General features: G+C 49.0%; 1 protein-coding gene across 1 annotated transcript; it reads right to left on the bottom strand.

Annotated features, from left to right (window-relative positions):
* Positions 1–1,651: 1,651 nt before the first annotated feature.
* Positions 1,652–25,760, bottom strand: Mab21l3 (mab-21 like 3). The gene is made up of 7 exons (XM_021230928.2): positions 25,479–25,760; positions 24,688–24,936; positions 16,224–16,364; positions 12,162–12,453; positions 8,807–8,985; positions 8,023–8,217; positions 1,652–4,597 (listed from the first exon to the last, which is right to left on the bottom strand). The coding sequence occupies exons 2-7, from the start codon at positions 24,934–24,936 to the stop codon at positions 4,364–4,366; spliced, it is 1,290 nt and encodes a 429-aa protein (XP_021086587.2). The 5' UTR covers positions 25,479–25,760; the 3' UTR covers positions 1,652–4,363.
* Positions 25,761–26,401: the final 641 nt, after the last annotated feature.

Raw genomic sequence — 26,401 nt, 5'->3', positions numbered from 1 at the left:
GCCCGTCCCTCCCTCCAGGCACACCTCCAGTGCCCCCTCTATGAATCTAGTCTCTTTTTGAGGACACCAGCCAGACGGGATTAAGGGCCTACCCACAGGCACAAGCATTTTAGCTTGTCTCTCTCACAGCTGTCTTGTGAGATGTTGGGGATTAGGGTTGCAGCCAGTGAACTGGGGGAGGGGCAGCACTTGGGCACCAACAGCTGCTTTGGGAAAGTTGGAGACTTAGAAGTCAAGCAACCGGGAGAGGAACAGAGGAGAGCAAGAAAAGAGACATCAATAGAGGGAGCCACTGTAGGTTTAAAGAGAAATCTGGCACTAGGAATTATACAGAGATCCACAAGGATGACCCCAACTAGGAACCTAAGCAATAGTGGAGAGGCTGCCTTAAATGCCCTTCCCCTATAATGAGATTGATGACCACCTTATATGCCATCCTAGAGCCTCCATCCAGTAACTGATGGAAGCAGAAGCAGACACCCACAGTTAAACACTGAGTCAAACTCCTGGAATCCAGTTTCAGAGAGGGAGGAGTAATGAGCAAAGGGGTCAAGGCCACTCTGGGAAAACTCACAGAAACAGCTGACCTGAGCAAGTGGGAGCTCATGGATCCCAGTCTGACAGCTGGGGAACCAACATAGGACCAAACCAGGCCCCCTGAACGTGGGTGTCAGCTAGGAGGCCTGGGCAGTCCATGGGGCTTCTGGCAGTGGAACCAGGATGTATCTCTCGTGCACAAATGGACTTTGGGAGCCCATTTCCCATGGAGGGATACTCTCTTAGTCTAGATACACAGGGGAGGGGCTAGGCCCTGCCCCAAACGACTTGACAGATTCTGATGATCCCTCATGGAAGGCTTCACCATCCCTGAGGAGTGGAGTTCATCTGAATGGCTAAATACCTGTCATTTCCTGAGAAAGCATAACCCACACACGGAGGTGTTATGGGAAATGGAAAAAGTCATCTGGAAAATAAATTTTTAAAAAAGGAGGAAGGTAGAGAGGGAAGGAAACAGGGAGAGATGAATCAGCAAGTAAGAGGACGTTAGAGGACCCAAATTCAGTTCCCAGCGCCCGTTTCAAGCGACTCATGACTGCCTGTGGCTCCAAGTCTAGGGAATCCAATGCCCTCCTCTGGAATCCTCGGGCACCTACACACACAGAGCATGTGCACACAGAGACACACAGGCATGTCTTTATTTCCTTGTTTTAATGAAAACAAACCCAGAAAATGACCAGAGCCAAGAAGCATGGTGAGCAGACTTCACGTGCTGGCCATCCATCCTGGGGAACGCCAGAACTAAACACCAGCAGTGTCAGGCTGGGCCACCCTGCAGGTTCTCCTTCAGAGCTCAGCTTTGAGCAAAGACTGGAGCTTTAGCTAAGGCGCTGTTAGACGCCAGCAATTTAGCATCAGCAGAATGAGAGAGCAGGGTGTGGCTTTTAGACTAAGGCAGTAACAAATGAGGGACCCACAGGCGCTGACTCTTCTCATTTGTTAGTGCCTGCTGCCCTCTGCTGGCCAGATGTGGGAACCACCAAGACTCCACAGAACAGGCTATTTCTCCGCAGTTCGTGGCCTTTGGGTCCACCCTCTCTAAACTCCACACTGTTTAAATAACAGCTCAGTCAACTTCACTTTTTTCATACTGTGAGTGCATGACTGTTTTAATGTTTTCTTAAGACATTTACATCTTAGAAAGAGAAACAGAAACAAAACCTCCTTGTTACAGCTGCTGCCTTCTCAAAAAGAGAAAATAAAAGCTTCTGGTGATCAGAGAACATGATGATCAGAAGGCAAGTCTTAATGATTAAAACAGAGCATAGGTTTGCTAATCATTTCATGCTTCCAAAAAAACAAAACAAAATATGAAGTTAGTTCAATAAGGCAGGTTTTCAACTTTTTAAAAACTGATTTACTGTGTGAAAACTTGGGGAATCCCACCATCCGGTTGCAGTACTTTTGAAAAATGATATTGATTTTCACCAAAACAAAATCAGAAGTGGTGGACAGGGCTATAATTCCAGCTACTTGGGAAGCTGAAACAGGAGGGTTGCAAGTTCAAAGCTCACCTGAGTTACTGCTCAAAGCTGACCTAAGCTACTGCCACTGCTGCTTGGATGCCCACTAGAGGCAGATGGAAAGACCCTGTTGCCCAATCTGTTTCTAGGACAGAGAATTAAGCTGGGCCCTAGGCCGGAAGCTTTTCCCTAATGGCTGTTCTAGAAAGTGCTATGCAGGCTGCTAAGGACAATTGTCACAAACGGTATTCCTCCACTGTAGACCCCGTGAGCTACCTTCCAGGCAAGATATACCCACTGGTTTAATCGGGGCATGACTGTTATGGGTGACGGAAATCAGTAGCTTTGTGGACTTGAGGCCTGCTTCTTAGGATTCAATCCACATCTTTGGCTGTAAACCCAGTCAAAACCTTACAGCCGGAGACAGGATAGGCCCTAGAGGGGAGCCTCTGCTGGTTTTTGTGAAGCAGCCATTATATGTCTAGCAAGATGCCTTCAAAATATTCATGTTGATGAGTGTGGATTGTTCTGACGTCAGCGGTCGCTGGGGAAGCTGCTTTTTGCAGTGGTCAGAAGTGACTGCCAGCATGCTGGGAAGCTGTGGCTGCTGAATGGTCAACCTTAAATGGGACACCTTTGTCACCCTCTGCAAAAAGGCTTGAGGAGTGTCATGGGGACGAAGGCAAGAGCTGATGGAATGGTGGAGTGCTGTGGCTGCTGTCTTCAGCCACAGTAGTGCAATTGTACCCTTGAACTCGCAGAGCCCGTGGTCACTCAGACGAGACTGGACTCATGGGCACTCCGTCATGGACAGGAAATGATCACAAGTTAATGGTTGGTGGGGTCTAGAGGAGCATTATCTTCAGTGGTATAACCACTAAAGTTGCCCACATTCCTGAACGGAACCCTTATTAAAGTCATTGGTTTATACACATGCATACACATTCATACACAACATTTCATATACACATGAAAAATCACAATGAAACCAATCGTTATGTATAACTCATATATTCTAATAAAAAACTAATAAAAATAGAGCCAACCTGGGCTACTTAGTGAGATCCAGCCTCAAAATAAAGTCCATCTAGCTCATTGGCAGGGCATATGCTCCGTGTGTCAAAGGTCAGGTTCAATCCTCGACACACAGGCATCTTCAAAGTCGCCAAACCAGTGGTTTGTGCTTTTAGAAATATTGCCTTGTTAAGCATATTTGTTACAGCAGGATGTTCAAATGTCGCAAAGGATCCCCCGGAGTTGAGACACATTAAGGAAATGCCAAAAGCAGCTATTCTGAGAGCACCTGGAACCCCCCCCCCACTGCGTGCAGGTGTGTGATGCTGTGAGCCTCGGTACCCTTCAGAATGGAGAGGTGCAGAGGCCACTGTCACCAGAGCCATCATCTGAAGTGTGCTTGTTGGAGGTCAACGCTGCACCTTTGGTCCCAGAACACAGTAGTACCAATTCCTCCCCAGCTTTCCACAGCCAGGGCCCCATGCCTACCCAGCCCAGCCTGCCTGAGGTCACCATTCTGGTCCCTTTTAGCTGTCCAAATGTCCCCCTTGGAATCTCTCTGTGACCTTTTTCTAGCAGACTTCTGAGTTCACCGATCTGCTGTCCACTTCCAGTCTTCTCCAGGAAGCATGTCTTGCTCTCTCTGGCATTCTCAGTGCCGAGCGAGTGTTTATGTGTCCGCAAGCGAGTGAACGGACCGAGCTAAGGAAGACATCCAGACGTGAATGACAAGGCTGTGGGTCCATGCAAGGCCAAGCATGGAGCTTATTCCTGAAGTGGAAGCCAAGTTCTAGCCTTGACCGTGGCAGACAGGGCTGGGACTAGAGTCAGGTGACGAGCAGAGCCCCAGCTACACCCCTCTCTTGGATTTGCACTAAACCCTCACGATGACTCCATACAGTCAAGAGAGGTACACCAGAACAGCTCGCGAGCCTGGATTGCTGGCCACAGCTTGGCGCTGGAGAACAGAGAGTCCTAAAGAGACACTACCCACTGGGTATGTGAGTCCTGGTCCAGCCAGCTCGAGTAGTCTCCAACAGCAAGCTACTATCTGGCCTGCCCAGAGCCCATCTCCAGTCCCCTTGGCAGACAATAAGAACCTGAGCAAGGAAAATCGGTCACTTGGGGAAGCAGGATGAAAGCTGTCCCCAGGAGAGGTAGGGAAGGTGAAATGCTTGTGTGGCCTAGGGCAGGAGCATTTGCCTCTGACGAGGGAATTGCTGGCCCGCTTTGGTGGCCTCTGTCAGCACAGGTCCGGCAGCTGGCAGAGGAGCCACCCTGAGAATGAGGTCAGGAGAAAGGAATGAAGCAGGGCTCCCTGGGCCGCCTCAGGGCAGTGTGACCTGAGGGTTCTTTAGGAAGAAGGCCACTTTCTGGGCCACGGCATCCAGCTCACTTGGGTTGGCTGACTGAAGGAGGTTGCTCTTTGGGACAAAGTAATGTTTCAGGAAGTGCTGGCTCACACATCTGTGCAGCTTCCGGGCCAGGCGCAGGAGAGCCTGATGAAAGACCTGCCAGTCCTTGAGGTGTGGGTATTTCTCACAAGTCCAGAAGAGCACTGTCTGTGGACGAAAGATGGTGGGAACAAAATGAGTTTCCATGGCAATGGGAGGAGGACCAAGTCACTCTGGGAAAACTGGATTCATCGGGATCTCACGATCCATTGCCTCACCCGGGTCTGGGGCTTGCCTAGCTGACTCACACCCCCATTTATTCTCTCCCTTTCCTCTGACACCTCGACCATCAGCAGTCCTGGTGAGTCACACCCTGCGCCAAGTAGAGGCCCTCTGCCTCCTAGCATACAGGAAGCGTGGAAGCTCTCGTTCCCTGGACCAGAGAGATCAGCCAACATGGCAGCCTCCTCCTTTCTTCTCTGCATCCAGCTCTGTCTCACAGGCCCTCCTCTACCTCCCAGGAGCTCTATAGGGTCACTGAAGATGGCCCCTTAGCCGGCCATAGCCCCCCTGCTCTCCCGTGGCAGTCTCCCCTCCCATAAACCCAGGCACCCTGCTAAACTCCCCCCTCTCACTCCTCCCCGCCTCCATCTACTCCAGTGAGACATCTCCTCCGCCATTAATTCTGAATGCTGCCCTCCTAGAAGCATCAAAAGGCAGGGCAGGCCTTTTCCAGCCTCCCCTCTTCTCAGCTTTCAGTGGATCTGACTGTTGGCCACACCCTGCCTCTCCAACCTCTGCTCTTTTGGCCTCTAAGACAATGCTCTTCCAGGCTTTCTCCTCGAATCCCAGCTACTCCTTCCTCCGCTCCGCACCCACCTAAGTCTGCTTTTCCCTGGGGTTTCTAAGGACACCCCGTCCCCTGCCTGGCGCTCAGTGTAGAGCTTCCTTCTCAGTGAGATGAAGGACTCACACTGCACATTTCCCAGCCCAGAGTCTGCTACCGACCTGCTTAGTCGTGGGCATTGGAAAGTTACCTCCGTTTCAACATGCCCAGACTGAACTCATGGCCTTTCCCACAAACCTGCTCTGCCTCTAGACCTGCTTAGCCAGACAGCTTGTGCCAGATACAACCTGGGGCAGCATTCGCCCTGTCACTCACAACCCAACAGTCTAACTTGCCTGTGCCTATTCCAACTGCCAGCCAATCTGTAGGGTTTTTTTTTTTTGCTTGTTTGTTTGTAAAGTGTAAATATTCATTATTATTTCTTTAAAATCTAAATAACAGTTCCTCTCATTCTTGGTTAACTAAGATACAAAACAGAGTCTCCCTATGTAGCCCTGGCTGGCCTCATATTCACAGATATCCTCCTGCTTCTTCCTCCTGAGTGCTGGGCTTAAAGATGAATGCCACTGCACCTGGCTAAGGATACAATACTTAGCATGTTCTGTGAGGTTTGGTCCCTGCCTTGTTTGCCAGCCTTTTGACCGACAGACACATGTGTCAAGAATGACATGGAACCAGCCCAGGTATCAACAATGGATGATCAGGCACACAGGGCACAAATACACAATGGAGGACTGTTCGTCCAAAAAGAATGTAACCCTGTCCTCTACAGCAAAACAGAAGGACATGCATTAAGTAAAATGAGCCAGACCCAGAAGACAAACACTGCATGTTCCTCCTCACACGTGGTAACTGAAAGATGAAGTTGACCTGAACATGGTGTGCTGACGACTGGGAATTGGGAAGGGGTGGGGTGAAGGAGGGCAGGGCAAAGGAAGGTTGGACATGATTGGTCCACCTTGTACACAAATATAAAAACATCACGCCAAACCCAATTAGTATATGCAATTACACACAACATTTGAGATTGTAAAGAGTGGATAACTCTCCAACTAAAGTGTACCTGGGAAAACTAGGGGGAGCAGGGAGGAGGGAGGGAGAGAAGGAAGGAGGAAGGGCAAAAGAGAGAGGGAGGGACACACATGCACCTACACACAAAGAATGAAACTAACCACATATCTCATCAGATACAAAAGCGACTCAAAATGGATCATGGAGTTAAAATGTAAGGTGTGAAATTACGCAGCTAGAGAAAGCAGGGATGACGCTTCGTGTTGTACCGATAACAGGCAGAGTTCTCAGACAAGACCCAACAGCACAGGCAACACGAGGGGAAATAGAATCGTGTGGACACACTGAACTCAGAGGCAACCATCAGTACTGCAGAGCGGTCACCAGGGTGAGGTGGAATGTGGGGGAATGTTGCCAAGCGGTACTCCTAAGGGGTTAATACTCAGAATACACACAGAACTCAACAACAAAAGAACGAACAACACCATGAAAAGTGGATAAATGGGAGGAAATTTCTCCAAAGAAAATACACACAGGCAACAAGTATGTAAGCCACAGTATTCAGGGAAATGACGGGCAGAGCCACAGTGGGACACCACACCCAGGCTGCTGTTAAAAAGACAAAAATAAGCCAGATGTTGGTGGCTATGCTCTTAATCCCAGCACTCAGGAGGCAAATGCAGGTGGATCTCTGAGTTCGAGACCAGCCTGGTCTACAAGGGTGAGTTCTAGGACAATTAGGGCTACAGAGAAACCCTATCTCAAAGAGAGAAAAAAAAAAAAGACAAAATGGAGTAAAGTAAGAAGACAGTAAGGACAGGGCACTCATATAAAATAGTGAAACCTTTATGGAAAACAGATTGGAGGCTCCTACAAAATTGAAAATTTGGGTATGTATACCAAGGACATGACACTAGAATATTAAAGAGATGCAACGCTCTGGTTATTACAGTATCATTCACAATAGCCAAGAACAAGTGATCAACCTAGGTGTCCATCAACAAAAGAATAGTAGAGAAAATGTGGTAGCCCTACATGGTGAACTACTACTCAGCCACAAAAAATGAGTGGAATCCCGCCGTGCGCAGCAACACGGAGCAAACGGAGGCGCTTGTGTTGAGTGAGATAAGAAAGAGAGGGGAAGACAAACACTTAGGCTCACGGTCACATGCGCACTGATATGGTGAGTCCCTCAGAAGCAGAAGTCAGGGAGGGGGGAGGGACAGGGGCAGGCTGTGTGGTGATGCAGCCAGCACAGCCGTGCGCAAATGGCAGAGATTCTGTTTAGAAATAACTAAGGCAGTTCAAAGGCTCCCAGCACAGGGATGGGATAAACATTTGACGGGACATGCCGTCACCCTGGCTTCACGTGGTGAATGTTCCGCGTGTCTCAAATCATTAGTCTACACCTCACAAATGTATGCCATACAAGGTGTTTATTTGTATAGTAAATCATCCCTAATGTTGCATCAAAAAAGAAGGGAGGACAGAGAGGGGGACAGAGGAGGGAAGAAAAGGGAACTCAGGAAGGGAGGGAAGAAAATTGAGTCACTGTCATCCCTGGCAGGTGTATGACACACCGCTGAGGTTTTTATGTCCCCCTGAGCCGAAATGCACTCAGTGTGGAAACCCTGGGATTGAAAATAGTTCCCACGGCCCCGTCCCGATCCTGTCCTGCATTGGGACCCACCTAGAGACAGTTGCCCTGACTCCCCTCGCCACACCCCATGCTCACCTGCAGGTGGTGGGTGGTGATGACTGGCCTCTTCCCTGGACACCACACATCCTCCTTCAGCTGCCTCAGGACCTGAAAGCACCGTCTGCGGCAGCCCCCATCCTCATCCAACTGCTCAAATAGCACCTGTTCCGCCTGCGGGAAACTCAGCTGCCAATGATAGCTGGACCGGGCCACCAAATTGAACCCAAAAGACTGGAAAAGAAGAAAGGATTGGAAAAATGAGAAACACGATGCTGGCTAGAGAGCAGACCACATAGACCTAGGGGCCCAGGCCCAACAGCACATGGTATGTCTAGCGGATGGAATATTATTCAGCCAACAAAAGAAATCAAATCCAGCCATTCACAGGAATATGGATGGAATTAGAGTACCACGTGCAAAGAGCAGTGACACAGAAAAAGACAAACACATATTGAATGTTCTCACTCACATGTGGGTGGCAGAACATGGAAGCCTGCATGGCAGTGTGGAAAGACACAAGCATCTTGAGTACAGGCAGGGAGCAGGGCTGGCTCAGCTGCCTCTACCCGTGTCAGAGCCTTTGAGGACTTACCAGCCTTCACCTAAGTCCCTGGGATCTGCCCCACACTCATTCCGCAGGCCCAGGGTTTCTGACAAGCTCATGGGTGGTGCTGCACTGGGGGGGGGGTTAGGGTGGGCATGCACTTGGAACAGCAGCTCTAAGGAACCCCGTTTCCCTAGTAAGCCGTTACATGGTCAGTAATGAGATGGGAAAAGCTGTTAGCACTCTACAGAATGAGCCCCGCGTGGTCACCCGTACCTTGATGCACTCCACTCTGTCCGGGGACGGCCACCGCGTCAAACACCTAGGCCACTGGGCTTTCTCAGACCAGACTGTGGGGATCTCCACAGTAGGGGCCAGCTCCATCTCTACCTGGCCAGTGGACGTTTCTATGGCAACCCAAACAGCAGTTCGGTTTGCTAGCACACTGACCTTGCCTGATGGGAAACAACCAGAGAGACATTTGGTAAGAGAACGCTTTTGCTTTCCATTCATCAGGGTGAAGGCAGGAATCATGGAGCAGATGCTCTGGGCAGCTGTCAGTGTGGCTGTCACTCAGTGTCAGCTCTGTTGACACAGAGAGTCAGCCAGGTTCACAACCTTGCCACCTCCAAAGCTTTCCAGCATGTGTTATCTGTGTGTGTGTGTGTGTGTGTGTGTGTGTGTGTGTGTGTGTGTGTGTGTTCAGGAGATAGAGCCCAGGGCCTCACACATGCTGATCACAATACCTCTGAGCTATAATCCCACGTCAGAGGGTTTCCACTTAAAGTGACAGGTTCAATGAAGGGAAGTCACGGGAAAGGGGGAAAGGATGGCATTGGCTATTGTGAGATGGAATCTGACACTTCTCCGTCCTGCTCTGTTCCACCCGAGCACCTCAACGCTGGTTTGGGACAGAAGGCAGGCGAAAGTATGGACAATTTTGCTAAAGGGTGGCCCTGACCCCACCCTCACCCAGGTCCCTTCCAGGGGAGTCCTACTAGCCTGTTTTTCATCGGAATCTGTCTCGAGGATGGTACTTGTTTCTATCATCCATCTTGGGAGCCAGCTTCACCCAGATGTAGTTATCATCCTAAGTCCATCTGATCATGAACACCGCCCCGCCTCCCCACCCCCCTCCCCTGCCCAGAGCATATTGCAGCTGAACTGGAAGGGGTCAGGTGCATGGGAGAGGTTTCCCATTATTTCGTTTTCCAAGCAATCAGAGAGGAGGAAATAAGTGTGTGTGGTGAGTTTTCTGAGCCTACCCTCATTGACAAAGGGCTCCTCTTTTCAAAACAACAGATTTATTATTATATATGCACATATACATATATGTATGTATTTGTGCACTTGTGTGATTTCATGTTCACCAAATGCACGCAGCAGCCTGCAGAGGCATGAAGAGAGCAACAGAGTCTGTAGAACTGGAGTTACAGAATGCTGGTCCTCTATAAGAGCAGCAAGTAACCCTAACCACGGAGCAATCTCTCCAGCCCCAACATGTGAGTGTTTTTGTTTGTTTGGCTTCCTTACAGGTAAGAATGAGGGTCTGTCATTTCACTGATCCCTTCTTAGAAGGAAATGGAAGCCTTCCACTGTGTTTGGCTGCCCCGAGGAAAGCATGTTGTTCTGAGTCAGTTAAGATGGCTGACTGTCTATATTGCACCAGAGTGGCTTTGACATTGCTTCAGCCTTGTTTAATGAAACCTCCTCCCAGGTCTGGCCCAGTGACTCACCCATCCCTCCTTTCACTAGTAGATATCTCCAAGTGTTAGGAGTGATTGAACTTGGAGCTCATCGGCCTGGCCCACATCTTGCTTCTGCAGAAGCATGTGGCTCTGGTGTGTGACCCTCAGCTAGTGACTTAATCTGTCTCCGTCTTTTCATTGGTGAATAGGTACAGAACAGATTTTATTTTTTGACAAGGTCGCCTGTATCTCAGGCTGGCCTTGAACTTTCTATCCAACAGAGGATGGCCTTGAATTTCTGATACTCCCATCTCGTCCTGGCAGAGTGTAGGCATCAGAGGTGTGAACTAACATGTCTGATGTATGCAGTGCTGAGGATCAGATCCGGGGTGTTATGCATGCCAGGCAAATATTCTACCAAATATGCTACCCCAGTCTCCAACTGTCACAAGAACAGAATAATCCACACAAGTGCTTTCTATAAAGTAAATATCTATGACTATGACCAGGATGGAGACTTACAGAGCTGTTCTGTCCAGACAAGCAAACATTTACAAATGTATCATTTGACACTGAGTTCCACAGCCTGTGTAATTTTCATAATACGTATGTGCCTGCATATGTCTCACTCAGCCAAGGCTGTGCAGTCTGCCAGGCAAAGGTGCCATCATTTACTGGTTCATTTTTCTAGCATATCATTTAGATATTTTTCTCTAGTTGGTTATTACTATTTTCAAACCCAGAGCAGAGGATATTCTTGGCCATATTTCTTTGTGTGCTTGCAAAAGTTTCTTTGTTGAATCTCCAAGTATATAGTGGACAAATGGCCCTTTGAAAATGAAACCCTGAGTTTTGCTCCCAAGAGCATGAAGATTCCTGTTTCACCCGACCCACGAACACCCAGCAGGAGCACAGTTCTCACACTTCACATAGCTGTTAATCTGCTAGGCATTTTAAATGTGTTTTTACTATTGTTGGGATTCCTTGTTGTTGTTGTATTAGATTTATTTTAATTACATGGTGCGTGTGACTATATGTATGTACGCAGGATGCAGGTACCCAGGGAGGTCAGCAGTGGGTGTCAGATTCCCTGGAGCTGGAGTTACAAGCCTGCTAGGAACCGAACTCATCGCTCTGAACCACTGTGCACCTCTCTGGTCCGGATTGTTGATTGTTTCATTTTATAAGACAGGCTCTTACTTTGTAACCCAGGCTGGCCTCAAACTTGTAGTAATCCTCCTGCCTCAGCTTTTCCAGTGCTGGAATTACACGCATGCACCAGCCACTATGTCTGGTAATCTGCTAAAAATTTTTTACATTTAAAAAAAATCTACATTTTCCTTTAAAAAACCATTTATATTCTTCCCCTAAGAGTCCTGTTGGTGTCGCTGGTTTTTCCTTTTCCTTTGTCTGGTTTGCTTTGTGTGCCATTGTTTCTGTTGTTCAGCTCATCTTTTCTCCCTCCTGGTGTATAGCTGCTTCTGTAATTAAGGAATTTAGCCAGTTTCCCCACATGTGCACATGTGTACATGTGTGTTCATTAAGGAATTTAGCCAGTTTCCCCACATGTGCACATGTGTACATGTGTGTTCATTTATGCATATGTCACCCTGTACTGTGGCTTCCATGTTTGCAGTTGTGGAGGTCAGCGGGTTCTAACAGTGCTGGGCTTCTGCGACAGAACTTTGTAGTGGGTTGGTGCTTTCCAAACAAGCGGTCTCTCCACCTGAGTTCAGTCAGATGCTTGCTGTTTGCACGGAAATGTGCTGATAAGCAAGGTCTTGGGCAGGGGTGTGGAGGGGGGATTTGCCATTGAGGTTTGGGAAGGGCACAAAACCCACAGCCTGAGGTGTGTTTGTCAGGCTGGTAATTTCTAAGTCTCAGCAGGGTTTCCTGAGGATGAATCCCAGCCACACCCCTGAGTCTTCCCTTGATCAGCTCACCTGAGAGGTGACAGGTTCTCACTGCATTTTCCACCAGCGTCCGGAACACTTGGAGGACTTTGGCAGGCACAATGTCCCCCTCTATGTTCACATCTGCCTGGTGCCACTGCCACAGGGTCTTCATGAACTGCTCAGTCTCCAGCCACTGCTGTAGGCCCTCAGGGTCCCGCAAAGGGCAGGTGAGCTTGGTGCCCTGCAGGCTGTAGTACCGCCAGCGCTGTGTCCTGGCCCCCTTGTACCCTGCAAGGCCTTTCAGAGGGATGGTGACGTGGAACAGGTTGGGGGCCAAAACCTGGGATTAGAAAAAGAGAGAGAGAAGCTGAGTTCACACCCGGGAGAGGTGACAGGTAGAGGGGTGGCGACCTGCCCAGCCAGGCAGCTCACGTGACCATCCAACCCTCAGCAGTGTGATGAGGTAGGCAGAAAAGAGACCAAGAGGCTGCTGAGAATTAAGGTTTGTTGTTTGTTTTGCCACAAACCCATCTGAGGCTGTGGCAGACAGAGTGACTCAAGAGTTCTGGGTTTTGTGAGGCCACAAGTTAAGTGTGAAGAAAACCCAGTGCCCTGAAGGGACCTGGGTTTAGGAGAGAAGAAAGGGAAGGGAAATACATCCACTCACACACACACACACACACACACACACACACACACACGCACGCACGCACGCACGCACGCACGCACGCACACAAACACACGCACACACACACAAGGTCTCTGGCTGTGCCTCTTCCTTCTCTGAAGTCAAATAAGAGGTAACTTTGATACCACTTCCCCAAGTAAGCAACCCAAGTCTCAGAGGGGCTTGCGGATCACCCTAGGGACCGTGCCAGCAAGCGGAAGAGCGGAAATTTTAATTGAGTTCTTTCGCTAGCTTCTTCAGTGGTTCTGCCCTGGACTAATTCTGCATCAAAAGAGGATGTCCTGGGACAGCTGAATGCTGTGACGTGAAGGAGAAGGCGACAGAACTTTGAAGTGCCACCCTTCCTTCTTTCCTGTGACAATGACCCAGGGTCAGTATGAATGACTAATCCTTGCAGAATCAAGGTGAAACGAAAGCCTGTCTGTCTGGACAATGTGAGCCATTGAGTTGATTCTGTCTTTAATGGAAAAATGGATCTGAATCCACCCACTCCAACTCTCCGGGAACCAGTGAAGCAGTGGGCAGGAAGAAGGCAGACATAGCAGCCTTACAATGCAAGGGACACAATAAACTAGTTAGCAATGCAAATCTGCCAGAGGGACCCTGAACTCTGGCTGTGCCTGGGCAAACTTACTGGCACCCTCTTTGTTCATTCAGCCACATCTTCTGTGAAGAAAGTTATGGCAAGTCCAACAAGAGTGAACTTTTGTCCCTAGTGAGCGATTCAGCTGATCCTGCTCACTTTCAGAGAACATTTGATGGTTGAGATGATGGTACCATCCGACTTCTGGAGTCCAGAGGTTGGATTAAATAGGGGGGGCAGACACCTAAACTGTAAGTGTATCTGAATCCACTTGCACGTGAGTTCAAGGGTGCAACGGTGGGGCTGGACAGATGGCTCGGACCACACGGCGCTTGCCATACAAGCGTTGAGAACTTGAGCTCTGATCACCAGCACCCGCAAAACTCATGCTGGTAAGCACAGCACTGGGGAGGCAGAGGCAGCGGCAGGCGGACAGATCCCTAGGACTTGTTGACTATCCCGTGTAACAGAACCAGTGAGCTGCAGGTCAGCAAGAGACCCTGTCTCAAAACACAAGGTGGGGAGCCACTGAGGAAGAGCCTGATGTTGACTTATGGCTGCCATCAGCACATCCACACCCCTGAACAGGAGCATGACCATTCACCCACATCCCCCAACAACATCAGGTAAAGACTAAAACTACAAACAGTGCTCCATAAATACTTATCAAGTTTAGTTCAAGATAATAACTAAAGCCATTTTATGTGTCCTTCCTTCCTTCCTTCCATCCTTCCATCCTTCCTTCCTTCCTTCCTCCTTCTCTTCCTCCCTCCTTCTCTCCTTCTCTCCCTCCCTTCCTCCCTCCCTGCCTCCCTTCTTTCCTTCCTTCCCAGGGTCTCATGTATCCCAGACTGGTCTCAGACTTGATGTGGATCGGTGGTGGTTTGAACCAGAGCATTCCCCCTAGGCTCACGTATTTACACCTGGTTCCAGCTTGGGGAGGTAGTGTGGAGGAAGGATGTGACTGGGAGCCGACTTTGAGAGTTCAGAACCTGGCTCCACCTCCAGTCCACTCTGATTCATGTTTGTGGTTGAAGATGATCCCTGCTCCTGCCGCCTCACCCGCTGCTTGCTGCCAGGCTCCCGCCGTGACATATAAGCTCAAAAGAATTCTTTCTTCCATAGTCAGCTTTGGTTACGGCATTTTATCACAGCAGCAGCAAAGGAAAACAGCAAACTAATACAGAAACCAAGGGCGATCATGCACATCTCGTCCTCCTTCCCGAGTGCCGAGATCACAGCAGTGCTGGGGATCAAACCCAGGGCTTGGTGCATGCTAGGCCAGCAAGCCCACGCTAGGCCAGCAAGCCCATGCTAGGCCAGCAAGCCCGTGCTAGGCCAGCAAGCCCATGCTAGGCCAGCAAGCCCATGCTAGGCCAGCAAGCCCATGCTAGGCCAGCAAGCCCATGCTAGGCCAGCAAGCCCATGCTAGGCCAGCAAGCCCATGCTAGGCCAGCAAGCCCATGCTAGGCCAGCAAGCCCGTGCTAGGCCAGCAAGCCCATGCTAGGCCAGCAAGCCCATGCTAGGCCAGCAAGCCCGTGCTAGGCCAGCAAGCCCACGCTAGGCCAGCAAGCCAAGCCCATGCTAGGCCAGCAAGCCCATGCTAGGCCAGCAAGCCCATGCTAGGCCAGCAAGCCCATGCTAGGCCAGCAAGCCCATGCTAGGCCAGCAAGCCAAGCCCACGCTAGGCCAGCAAGCCAAGCCCATGCTAGGCCACCAAGCCCATGCTAGGCCAGCACTTTACTGACTGAGCCACATCTCCAACCCTATTTTAAACCTTAACATATGGGACAACACAGGATGTATTTTGAGCTCTTGATCTAACCGGGAGCATAGCAGGGAATTTTTTAGTTCAGTGATGTGGTGTTTCTCTCTCCAGTCCTGGGGCTGTATCTGCCTTATTGAGACTGGTCTAGGGAGGAAGAGGTGGACAAGTATTCTAAAATGATAGGATCAAAGCCAATTTTACAATCTTCATCCTAGAATAAATTTCCAGAAATCTGATTCTGCCCCCAAATCCACAAGTCTTTGAACCTTGTGAGTGGACCCTGTACCAGGTGCCCATGCTCATTCCTCATAGGCCAAATGTGCAGGCAGGGCACCAGATGCTGGATATGAAGCAACAACAAACATGCTCCCTAAGATCAAGGCTCTTACAGACTAGTGGGGAAACAGACCATGTGAAACCAATGCAAGGTGAAAGAGGTTTGTCTGCAGGAAATCTGAGAATGGCAGGATTCAGAACAACACAGAACCCTCTTCCTGTTTCATAGTGGACATGAGTGTGCAGTCCTGCCTCCAGGCTCCCAGGGGGTCTGAGGGAGATTGCTGCTGTCACGCATTGGCCCTGGTGGCTACACTCAGTGGGATCCCTCAGCAGAGAGGGACTGTGCTGCAATCCTACAGTCTCTCAGAGCTGTCTCTGCTCTTCTGCTTCCCCCGACCTGTACCCCAGAGACCACCACCCATCAGTTCCCTCACTTCTGCCTAGTTCCTTAGCTATTCAGTAGGTGCTTAATAAATGAGCTGGTGCCTAACCCAGCTTTGACCATGAGGCAGCATGCTTCAGATTCAGAGTCTTTGTAACAAGTTCTGGCTTTAGGACCAAATAGGACTCAATCATTCCCTTTGGCTTCCTCCACCCTAACCTCTGTGGTCTAGGAGTGTGGGGGCTCCCACAAGGGAAAACTTCGTGGGGTATGTAAACGGTGACTGGAAGAACATCTGTACAATGGGGCAGCACTATGTTCTCAGTGGGATAAGCACCTCTCCCACATGGAGTTCCTCCCATCCAAGGGTTTGGGTGTTTCCTGGAGCACTTCAGAGAGCCCTGCTTACCTTAATGCTGTCATTGTACGTGACAGAGGCAGGCACGGCTTGGAATCGACTGTCCTGGAGGCTGATCTCTGCTGTCAGGTGGTGAATAACTTTCTGCACTTCCTCCACACTCTGGGAAATCTGCTGGCGCCTCAGGTCCACCTGGGTGTGAGGGGATCAGCAGAACAGTTATGAGACCTGAGGCACCTGCGTAGGTGACATGGCCCAGTGAAGCTAGACCCAAGTTCAAGGCAAGAATCTTGCCTCCCAGGACTACAAGCAAGTTGGGCTGCTTAGGTCTGGCAGTGACCAAAGCGACACTTGTTTTCTTCTGTAACAGGTACAGTTGCTCAAATCTGTCCAAGACTTACCCTGGGCAGAGGCTGGGGACATAGCAGAAATCAAGGCAACAGCAAGGATGGGGGAAATGTGACACACATCTGTGATCCCAGAATGCTGGAGGTAGAGGTAGGAGGATCTGGAGTTCAGGACCAGCTCTGGCTCTGCAGTGAGTTCAAGGCCAGCATGGGTCACACAAGTCCCATCTCAAAATGCTTAGCAACAGATGAGACAGATGTACAGTCCCTCTGGTTGAAAACACATGGCTGTGCGTGCAGACTGTAATGCTCTACATACCAGTTTTGAAAAGTGCCATAAAGAATGCTGAGTTAGGGTAAAGACCAGTGGATAAGGTGTGGCTATTTCAGATAGAGAGGTCAGAGAAGGTCACATTTGAGTTGAGTCATGGAGAGAACTCTGGAAAGCAGATTCCAAAACTACTCAAAACAGCCAGATAAGAAAATTGCAAGTCAAAGACATTTGACCAATGCTAAGTCATCCATCACTCCAGGCACCTGAGAGCTCCTACAGAGCCATCACATACAGAGACAGAATGCAAGTCTCAGAACACACCTGTCTGCATAGGTCTCATAGCCCAGAGAGTCAGTCCAGTGATATTTATTTATCACTCATTGTATGCAGGGTACAGCTTCATGCTGGGTCACAGGAACAAAGCAGACAGACATTGACTATGAACTTACAGCACTGGGAAAACCACATGAAAGAGAATGCACATGCCGGGGCTCCATCGCAGGGAAGTGTGGGGTGGATACAGCAGAGAGGAGATCTCTTTGATATGAACCACTCCATATACAAAGTACTGTCTTTGGAAAACAAACTTGTGCTGTCCAGATGCCCAACACTACACTGAGCAGCAAGAGACAATAATGAGGCCCGTAATGCTGCAGACCCGAGAATCTCGTTGGAAACATCAAATACACAAAACAGTCTTTTTGAAGCCCATGTATCGTGCTTTACCATAAATACAGCAGTCCTATCAGTAGTTTAACAGTTTGCTTTTGCCGCTAGCAGCCATCCTCCTCTTCCATCCCTGCAATGCTCACCCCACTACATTCACCATGGGTAACCCATGGGTCACGGGCTGAGGGAACCTCTTTGAAACGCTGTGCCCTATGGAGGCTCTGCATCCTCTGGGCTGCAAGTGAAAGAAAGGTGATCATAGGAGAGCAGGTTCAAGATGCCAAAACTAAAGGAGGATGCCTTTGGAAACCTTTGGTTAAAGGTCCCCACAGACAGGACTTCCCCTGTGTTTGATTCAACTCCATTCAGCCCGTTTTCACCGAACGCCTACTTCTTGCTGAACTGTGTACTTCATGGCCAAAGATTACAGACGGTCATTCCGATGGATTAAATTTGCCACAGTCAGGTTCTGGGGAATGACATGCATAGGATGCTGTGGATGCCAGGCAAAAGGACAGTTGTCTCAACTGGAGGCCAAGAGTCCTTCCTGGAGGCAGAAGGTGAGGCTGGAGGGAGTCAGATGGGGTCTAGGGATCTAGCTCTGGCTGAGTGGACGCTTGCTAATGCTCATGGAGCCCTGGGTTCCACCAGTACAGACCCTGAGCACCCCATGCATGCCCATGTCCTGGTGCCTCGGAAGTGGGCGCCGGAAGATCAGCAAGTCCTGGGAACGTGGGGCCTTGTCTCAACATGTGTATGTGAGGCGGCAGGTCCTGAAAATAAAGGTTGAGGCCAGTGCCCCAAGAGTCTGCAGAGTTTCCCAACCAGAACAGGGAGCCAATGGGGATGAATTCATGAGGGCAAAGGGTTACCACTTCTCATGAAGCTTGACCATGGAAGCAAACAAATTAGGTAAAACCAGCAGGGCTGGAAGCAGGCTCTCTTAAACTGACACAAGCTTAGGTGTGTCTAAACACGGAGGAAAGTGTCACTGCTGGAGGAAAAGGCTCACACATTGAGGAGGGATTTCCCAGGAGGAAAGTGTCATGCAAACCCTCAGGAACCCACCACCACATTGTCTCAGAGGGAAAGAGGAGCGGGAGAGATAAGGGAAAGAGGGGGTGGGAATTGGAGAGATTTCCTGCTTGAAGTCTGTTTTCTTCACAGGATAGGAGATAAGGCAATATGCAACAAGCGCCAGACTCCAGGTAATAGACTAGACCAGCTTCCCAAGGGATGAGGGACGGCTTGGGTACTTGTGTAAAGACGTGAGTAAGGAGTTGTAGACATGGTGAGGTCCATGAGGCTGTGGGGTATGAGTGAGCTCAGCTGTGAGAGAGTCCAAAGCACTGCTTAGCCTTCCAGGTCAGGCTGAGGTGCTCGGTCTGGGGTGTGCTAGGCAAGAGGTGGAGGGGGGGAAGCTAGGTGGGGTTTGAGTCATTGAGTAGGCTTTTCCAGCTTGAGAATAGAATGCATATAGCCAGACAGGTAGATTGCAGGGCACTGAACAGGGATGGATCTACTAAATGAGTGAAGTGAAGAAAATTATATAGCATCATTACATTACAAGTGCCGAAATAAAGAAGCCACGCAGGATGCTCTGACTAGGTAGATCACTGACGTCAGGTGGTGAGGAGGAGGTGTCATTGTAGCTAACTTCTCAGAAGGCATGGAGGGCCAGGGCTAATAATCCCAAACTCTCCAAATCTTTCAGTTTATGGATATGATTCCACAGAATTTGAATGTGAAAAACCCAGTGGACACACACACTCACTCACATTAATAAGCTAAGTGTCCTAAGTTGATTTCTATTGCTATGATAAAATATAGACCAAAAACTTGGAGGAAGAAAGTATATTTGGCTTAGACATTCCAATCATATTCCTACACCCAGGAAGTTAGGGCAGAAAGCTTCAGGCAGGAACTCAAGCAGAGGCCTTGGAGGGGTGCTGCTTAATGCCTTGCTCTCCACCGCCTGCTCCGCTATCTTTCTTATACAACCCTGGACTACCTGCCTACAGTGGGCTGCACCCTCCCACAGCAACCGTCAACCAAGAAAACTCCCCCACAGACTTGCCTACAAGCCAATCTGATGAGGGCATTTTCTCAATCGATGTTCCCTCTTCAAAATGACTCTAACTAGACCAGGCATTGTGGCACATGCCTTTAGTCCCAGCAGTTAGGAGGCAGAAGCAGGGAGATCTCTGAATTTGAGGCCAGCCTGGTGCTACAGAGTGAGTTCCAGGGCACCTAGGGATATGCAGAGAAATCCTGTCTGGAAAAACCAAACAATAGCAACAAGACTCAAGCTTCTGTCAAGTTGACAAAAAACGAACCCATACACTAAGATCCATTAGAGCATTGGCACTGGGGTGGGGGATGGGGCAAAACACCCCAAAGAACAGCTTTCTTCAGAACAAAAATTCTTCCTTGTGAGTGAACTTGACCACAGACTGGACAGTGACTGGGCAGAGCAAGACTGGACACATCCTGGCAGGTACCTATAATCACTCTCATTATCCGGGTGCTTAGCTCATCATCCTCATGTGTTCTGATCTGCAGACATAAAGGTCAGGAGGGAGGACTGGGCTGCCTGGAAGCTAAGACGGCAAATTCCTCTCTGTCACTTCTTACACTTGGGTGCCTTAAACTCAGCATCTTAGAATTATTCCAACTTCAGAAAGCATCTTATCTGATGTCACTGGCTCTCCTGTCACACTGGCAATTAGAAGCAGACCACATGCACGGGGTTTCCAATGCTATTTTCCAGCACCCCCTGCCACACCCTCGAGGACAAGAGTGCTGTGAATAGAACTCACCCCTTATCTTCTTCCTGGGCCTAGAAAAGCCTTTCAGAATGGAGTCAGGGCTCATGAAACAGTGAGTCTAGAGCTGCTACAGACTGTTCTTGCATCCCACAAGCACACTAGGCTAACACAGTAGAAGCTGGACAGTGATGCAGGTGTAGACCAGAGCCCCAGGCAGGTCTGTCCCCACAGTGCCTAGGTTGCTGAAGCTGGGTACCACTTCATCAGGTGGTATCTGCCCACTACTTCCACACTACTGGTCATGTGTGTAGTGACAGGCTCTTATAACTACATCAACACCAAGCAATCTACAGCACTGCATGCTGGGGATCCCAGGCCTGGTCTCAGGTTGCATCCCCAACCTAGACATTGATGCCCACCTCAACTACTGCCTTCCGTTTATTGTGACTGAATCCAGAGAGACAGAACAAGAGGATTCAACCTCTGGGTGAGGAAATGTAGAGATGCAGCCTGAAGCTGATTGCAGAGTGATTTTGGTAAAAGATGGATGCTTTCCCACAAGTGCAGGCCTCTCCAAGCCCAATCTCAGAGTCCCTTTCCTTTATAGACTCTCAAATGTCAATAGGGCAGCAATACAGTCTCATCGCCAAATGTATTTCAAGCATAGAAAAGTTTGAAAATAAATACAAGGGGGAAATTGGATAATTGAAGAAAATAGACTCAAAACAAAACACAATCCAAGCTTGATCTTGGGGGTCTATCCAAGTTTTTCACCTATCTCCTCTCTGACAAACCCAACAAACCAAAAAACGGTCCATTCTCTTTGTCAAGGGCTGCATTTGTGGGTGTGGCAGAGCCCAAGCAGAACTAAGCCACACTGAGTCAACCAGACACGCAAGGCTAGATGCTCCAAGGTCACCTGGGGCAGCAGATGACGCCTTCACTCCATAGCTTTGCCCAGGGCCTCCCTCTCCCCGGGTGCGTCTACGTGCCTGCGCACATGTCCCTGTCTCATCCGAGGCTCCCCCCCACTCCTACCCAGCCATTGCCTCTGGGTTATTGTTGACCCACAAATCCTTTGCTGCTATTAATAGTTCAGGTTTGTGAATAATTTACTGTTTCAAATATAAATTATTGGGAATTCAAGACTGTTCCCTGTAACAACACTACGCTGACTCACGGCACGGGTGTTGCAATCTTCTTCCTTGAACTCCGTGGAGAGCCAACTGAGCAGCATGCAGGAAAATTTGTATGGGGCTGGCTGCACCGAGAACAGGTGGTCTACATACATGAGCATCACCCAGGGGGAGGGCAGGGAGGAAAAAATGACTTGAGAGCTTCCTCCCAGACAACAAAAAGTTGGGCTGTTAATCTTGGAATTGCTTTAAATCTAATAACTGGTTAAAACAGAGCACAAACCGTCCCTGTCCTCTAGGCTGCCAGTTTAAAGAGAACGCCATGCATTTATTGACAGAAACAGAGGAAACAGTGGGCCTTCTTCTCTGCTCAGTTCTATGAGGAATGCCTGGACCACCTGGTATTTGCAGCTCCAAATGCTGTAGCAGTAGCACACCGGTAGCAGCACTGTGAAGCTGAGGTTACTCAGTCCTTCTAGGGTGCTGGACACTTTGTATCAGACAGGACTACCCAAGCTTCCTTTACTGCCATATATGATGATGGTTCCCATTTTATAGATGGGGAATTTGAAGGTCAGGAACAACTTGTACCAGAGTTAGTAAGTTACAGACAGGCCATATTTGCTACCTCAGATCCTGCTTCCCTAAAAGAAAGGGTAGCTGAATACAAAACTCCCGTCAAATGGGGTGGGTGGAGAAATTGGGTTTCCTCCTGTACTTTTCTTCTTCATTTATGGAAACCTAACACATCCTCCAAGCCCTCATCTCCATTCCTCTTTCTGTGGACCACTTCTCCCATCAGAGCCAAGGCCCTTCCTTTCGCTCTGCAAAGCTCTCCATTGCAGCCCTGGGTCTGCGTGCGTGGCAGCTAGCACTCAGTGACTGTACACAGGATGCTCCCTTCTTCCTGGGGAGTTAAGAACAATCTTCAGGTGTGGCCAGCCATCCCTCGGGCACGCACGGCATTTCTTTCCCATTAGCATCAGGTCTTGAGCTGCCCCAACCACAGAGCAGAATTTGACGTAAAGTGGGGGTTCTATGTCTGCATCTATGAGATAGAGAAGTTTAGGAGAAGAGGCGCAGCCCGTAGAGCCACCAGACTCTAGTTAAGTCTTTTCATCTCTATAAACGTCTTCCTCTATAGAAATGGAGAGGGGAGGAGGGAAGGGGACTGGGAGAAATGTATAGCTCAATAAGAACAAGTTAACAAAAAAGAAAAAAATTGGCGGTTGGTTGATGGCTACATTAAATAAGAGTTTCCTGCACCTCGACCTGCCAGCGCCTTTCAGAGTGTGTTTCCTCATCATCAGTGAACTCTGAAGGGATTCAGACCACGTCTGTGCAAGATACTCTGGGAATACGGAATGTGTCCAGGAAACGGTTGGTCCCTCTTAAAAGGTAGAAGGAATTAAACCTTCACAGGGTGTAAGTCAGCTACCAAAACTGAACTAGGAGAGCCAGTGAACAATCAATAAACAGTATCTGCTCCAGAGTTCCCAGGATGACAAGTGCTCTCTGCCTGGGTGTTATGGGAACCTTTAAGCTAACTCTGAACAACAACAAACAACTCCTAGGCCTGAAGTCTGTTTAGGACATAGCTCTTACAGGGCGGATATAGAGGCTGGCCCACCTTCAGGGAAAGAGACAGAGCATGGAGGGCTCTGTCAGACTGGGGCAAAGGGCTCCAGCCTCTGGGAACTGGCTGGCACACATTCTAACAAGCACTCAGCCCAGGATTTCCAGGCCGGACACTGGACCTACGCTTGCATGTATTCTGATTCTTTTCATTCCCACAGGAGACAGAAATCCAGATTCTTATGCAAAGTATCTATAATTGAAATGTCTATGAAAGAAAACTTGAGAAAATGCACTGTAGACCGAACAGGCCATGCATGAGCCCAGGCTGGACCACATTGAGAATACCATTTACCATTTCTGCTGGTGGGAATGCCCAGAGACAGGTGAAATCATTTGAATGCCAAGCTAAGAAAGCAGGAATGCTGTTTTTCCAGAAAACACAAGACCCCAGGAAGATGCCAGTCAACTGCTTCTGTGTAGAGGAGCCATGGGAAATTACTTTGTTCACTATTGTTTTTTATTCATGTAGATTTCCCCTTGATGGTTTTGTCTAAAAAGCACACTCCTGTCTCACTGTGATAACAATCTTTGCTCTGTTTACACATAAAGGCATGAAAGCCAGAGACCAGTCCCTACCTCTCAGCTTAAACCTTTTTGTTTAAACATTAACTGCAGGCCTTACAAGCTTCACAAGCAAGTCCAACAATGGAACATCTTAACTTGAATAACGTTTAAGGTCCCTACAAAGTCTAACATCTAAAAAGCCTGAGATTAAAATTAGCCCTTTTCTCTACCTCTTCCTTCCTTCCTCCTCCCTCCCTCCCTTCCTTCCTTCCTTTCTTTTTCTTGAGGCAAAGTCTCTCTATGTAGTACAAACTCGTCCGGAACCTACTCTGTAGACCAGTCTGGCCTTGAACTCACAGAGATATGCCTGCCTCTGTCTCCTGACTGCTGGGACTAAAAGTGTGCCCCACCACGCCCAGCTTATAAATGAAATGATCTTTTTAAAGATGTATGTTTTATTTTTATTTTACATGTATAGGTGTTTTACCAGCATGCATGTCTATGCACAACACGTGTGCTTGGGCCAGGTGTTACACCCCTAGAACTGGAATTACACATGGCACAGACAGTACATATGGTTATGAGTCACCATGTGAGTGCTGGGAATCAAACCTGGGTCCTCTGGGACTGCAACTAAGGCTCTCAACCACTGAGCTATCTCTCCAGCTCCCAAATAATATCTTTAAAGACTATCAGTTATGCAGTTTGTAAAAAGCTTTGTCTTAAGTTCATTTGCTTATTTTTTTTTTTTGAGGCAAGGTCTCATGTAGCCCAAGGATACTTTCAACTTCTGATCCCCCTTCCTCCACCTCTCAAATTTTGGCATCACAGGTATGTGTCATTGTGCCTGTGCCTGGCTGGTCGTTTCCCAGTGACTCCATTCAGACTCTCCTTTTATGGAAAAGAAGTCTGAGGCTAAAGTAGATTAAATGGCCACATTAAGTGGCAGCAATAGACGAGGCAGAGATCTGCTCTGCATTTTGTGCCCAGCATTCTTCTGTGCACCAGAACCTCAGGCAAAAGCCCTGACTGTGTGAACTTCCTCAGCACGCTGAGGCTAGTGGTTCTGTGTTCTCGAGAACCAGCTTACAATCTCCAGAAGCAGGGGAATCCTTCTGGACCAATGTCAGTGGGGTGGAGAGGGCGAGGGTGTGCCCAGGAGAGGCAGGCCTGGCTCACCTTACTCAGCAGGGAATCTTGTAAGTCTCCCTCTGGAAGAGACTTCATGGCTTCTTGGTCAATCCCTAGTATAGCAGCAACCTTCTGTTTCTTTTCTCGACGGAGGACAAAGCTGGTGGGCAGCTTTCCCAGCAACGTTACTCTCTGGATGAAACTTCTCTGGAACTGTGAGCATGGACCAGAGACCTGGCTTCTTCTCACCTGCTCGCTGCCGTTTTCCTTTCCAACTTGTGAGAATTCATCCGCCATCTTTCAGGGAATTACAGAAAGATTCAAAAGGAGATTTGATGGAAATGGATTGGAGCCCACCTGATGCTGCCTGATGTTGGCTAATACTGGCTTTTTTATCCTCATTTGTCCTGACACCAGGAGCACCTTGGTGCCCAGTATCTTTACATCTCCTTGTCCTTATCTGTTGACAGTAAATACCCCCAGCCCTCCAATGCAGAAAATTTTGCAATTGATTTACTTCCTTACCCGTAAACAAATAAGAAATTGCAAACAAGTCCTCTGGTTTCTCACCATTATGACCAGCACAAGCCTTGTCAATCAGATGAGGGCCAGAATCAGCATTTGGAAGAGTATGAGCTCACAGATACACTTGTGAATACAGAGGCAAGTTTACATAGACACACAAATACACACTCACAAACACACACACACACACAGAGAAAGAAACAGGCAGACACACACATACAGACAGAGAGGCACACACACATGCAGGCAGGCTTACAAACAGGCGCATACACGCAGAGAAAAGTAGGGCAGAGTCCTGCCTCTCACCTGCTGACCTTAGAATGTGATTTCCTTGTCCCACTTGATGGCCGACAATCAAAATAAAGTCAGTATAAACAGGCCCCTTAATAGTCTAGGACTCATCTAGTTTTACCAGTAAAACTCATCCTAGACAATAGCTCAGACAGTAAGTGCCCAGTCTGACTGGCTGGTTAGTACAGGGGGAAAAACTCCAGCAGCCTGATCTTCCTGAAGCTGGTAAATACCACGGTCTACTGTCTGTGATCCAAAGGACTGACAGCCTAGCTCACATCCGAGCAAGCCTTCAGGCAGGCAGCTCCCCAAACCAACCTCCTTCAACGCGGCTCACAGCCAATCCAGCCTTTCAACTCTCTCCTGTGGCCTCGAATTTGCATATCCTCCCAGACAACTCCAGGTGAGAGCCACATCAGACCCCACCCACCTCCTTCTCCTAGGTGTTCGGCTGCCTTGTCCAGGCTCCATCTGCCAATCCAGGACTTTCATACCAGTCCCGAAAAGCTACAGCTTCTGCAAGGATCCTCAGAATCCCCTCCAAACTTCCTTGATTTCCCACCTGCTGTTCCGTGTCCTGGAAATCCCCTTCGTTTTGGGGCACATGCTCTCAGATGGTCCAGACTCTCCTTTCCCCCGGCTTCTGTTCCCCTGGTCAACACTCCAATCGACCACATGAGTTTTTCACAAATGAAACAAGAGCCTCTTCCCCTTAAACTGCCTTTTGGAATTCTTTCTCCACGTCACTCTCAGTGGAACCCAAGTCCACATTTCCCCCACATACTTTTGGTTTTGCCCTTGGCTTCTGCTTTTGCTGGAATTGTTACCTCACAGTCCCTTTCCTGATAACAATAAAGCTGCCCTGGGTTTCTGGAATCAAACACCCAAACCGTCAGCATTCTCACTCTGATGCCAGCCCATCTCAGTTACGCCAGTACTGAAGATT

Source organism: Mesocricetus auratus, unplaced genomic scaffold (assembly GCF_017639785.1).
Source record: "Mesocricetus auratus isolate SY011 unplaced genomic scaffold, BCM_Maur_2.0 Super-Scaffold_100009, whole genome shotgun sequence".
In the NCBI taxonomy this organism is placed as follows: Eukaryota; Metazoa; Chordata; class Mammalia; order Rodentia; family Cricetidae; genus Mesocricetus; species Mesocricetus auratus.
This window is presented reverse-complemented; position numbering and strand designations above follow the sequence as displayed.

Coding starts and splice junctions, on each gene's coding strand:
- Mab21l3 (XM_021230928.2), bottom strand. CDS start 24,936: ATGGCGGATGAATTCTCACAAGTTGGAAAGGAAAACGGCAGCGAGCAG. Junction 12,454..16,223: donor CGTACAATGACAGCATTAAG/GTAAGCAGGGCT, acceptor TTCTAATCCCAG/GTTTTGGCCCCCAACCTGTT. Junction 8,986..12,161: donor GAGAACCTGTCACCTCTCAG/GTGAGCTGATCA, acceptor GTTTCCCATCAG/GCAAGGTCAGTGTGCTAGCA.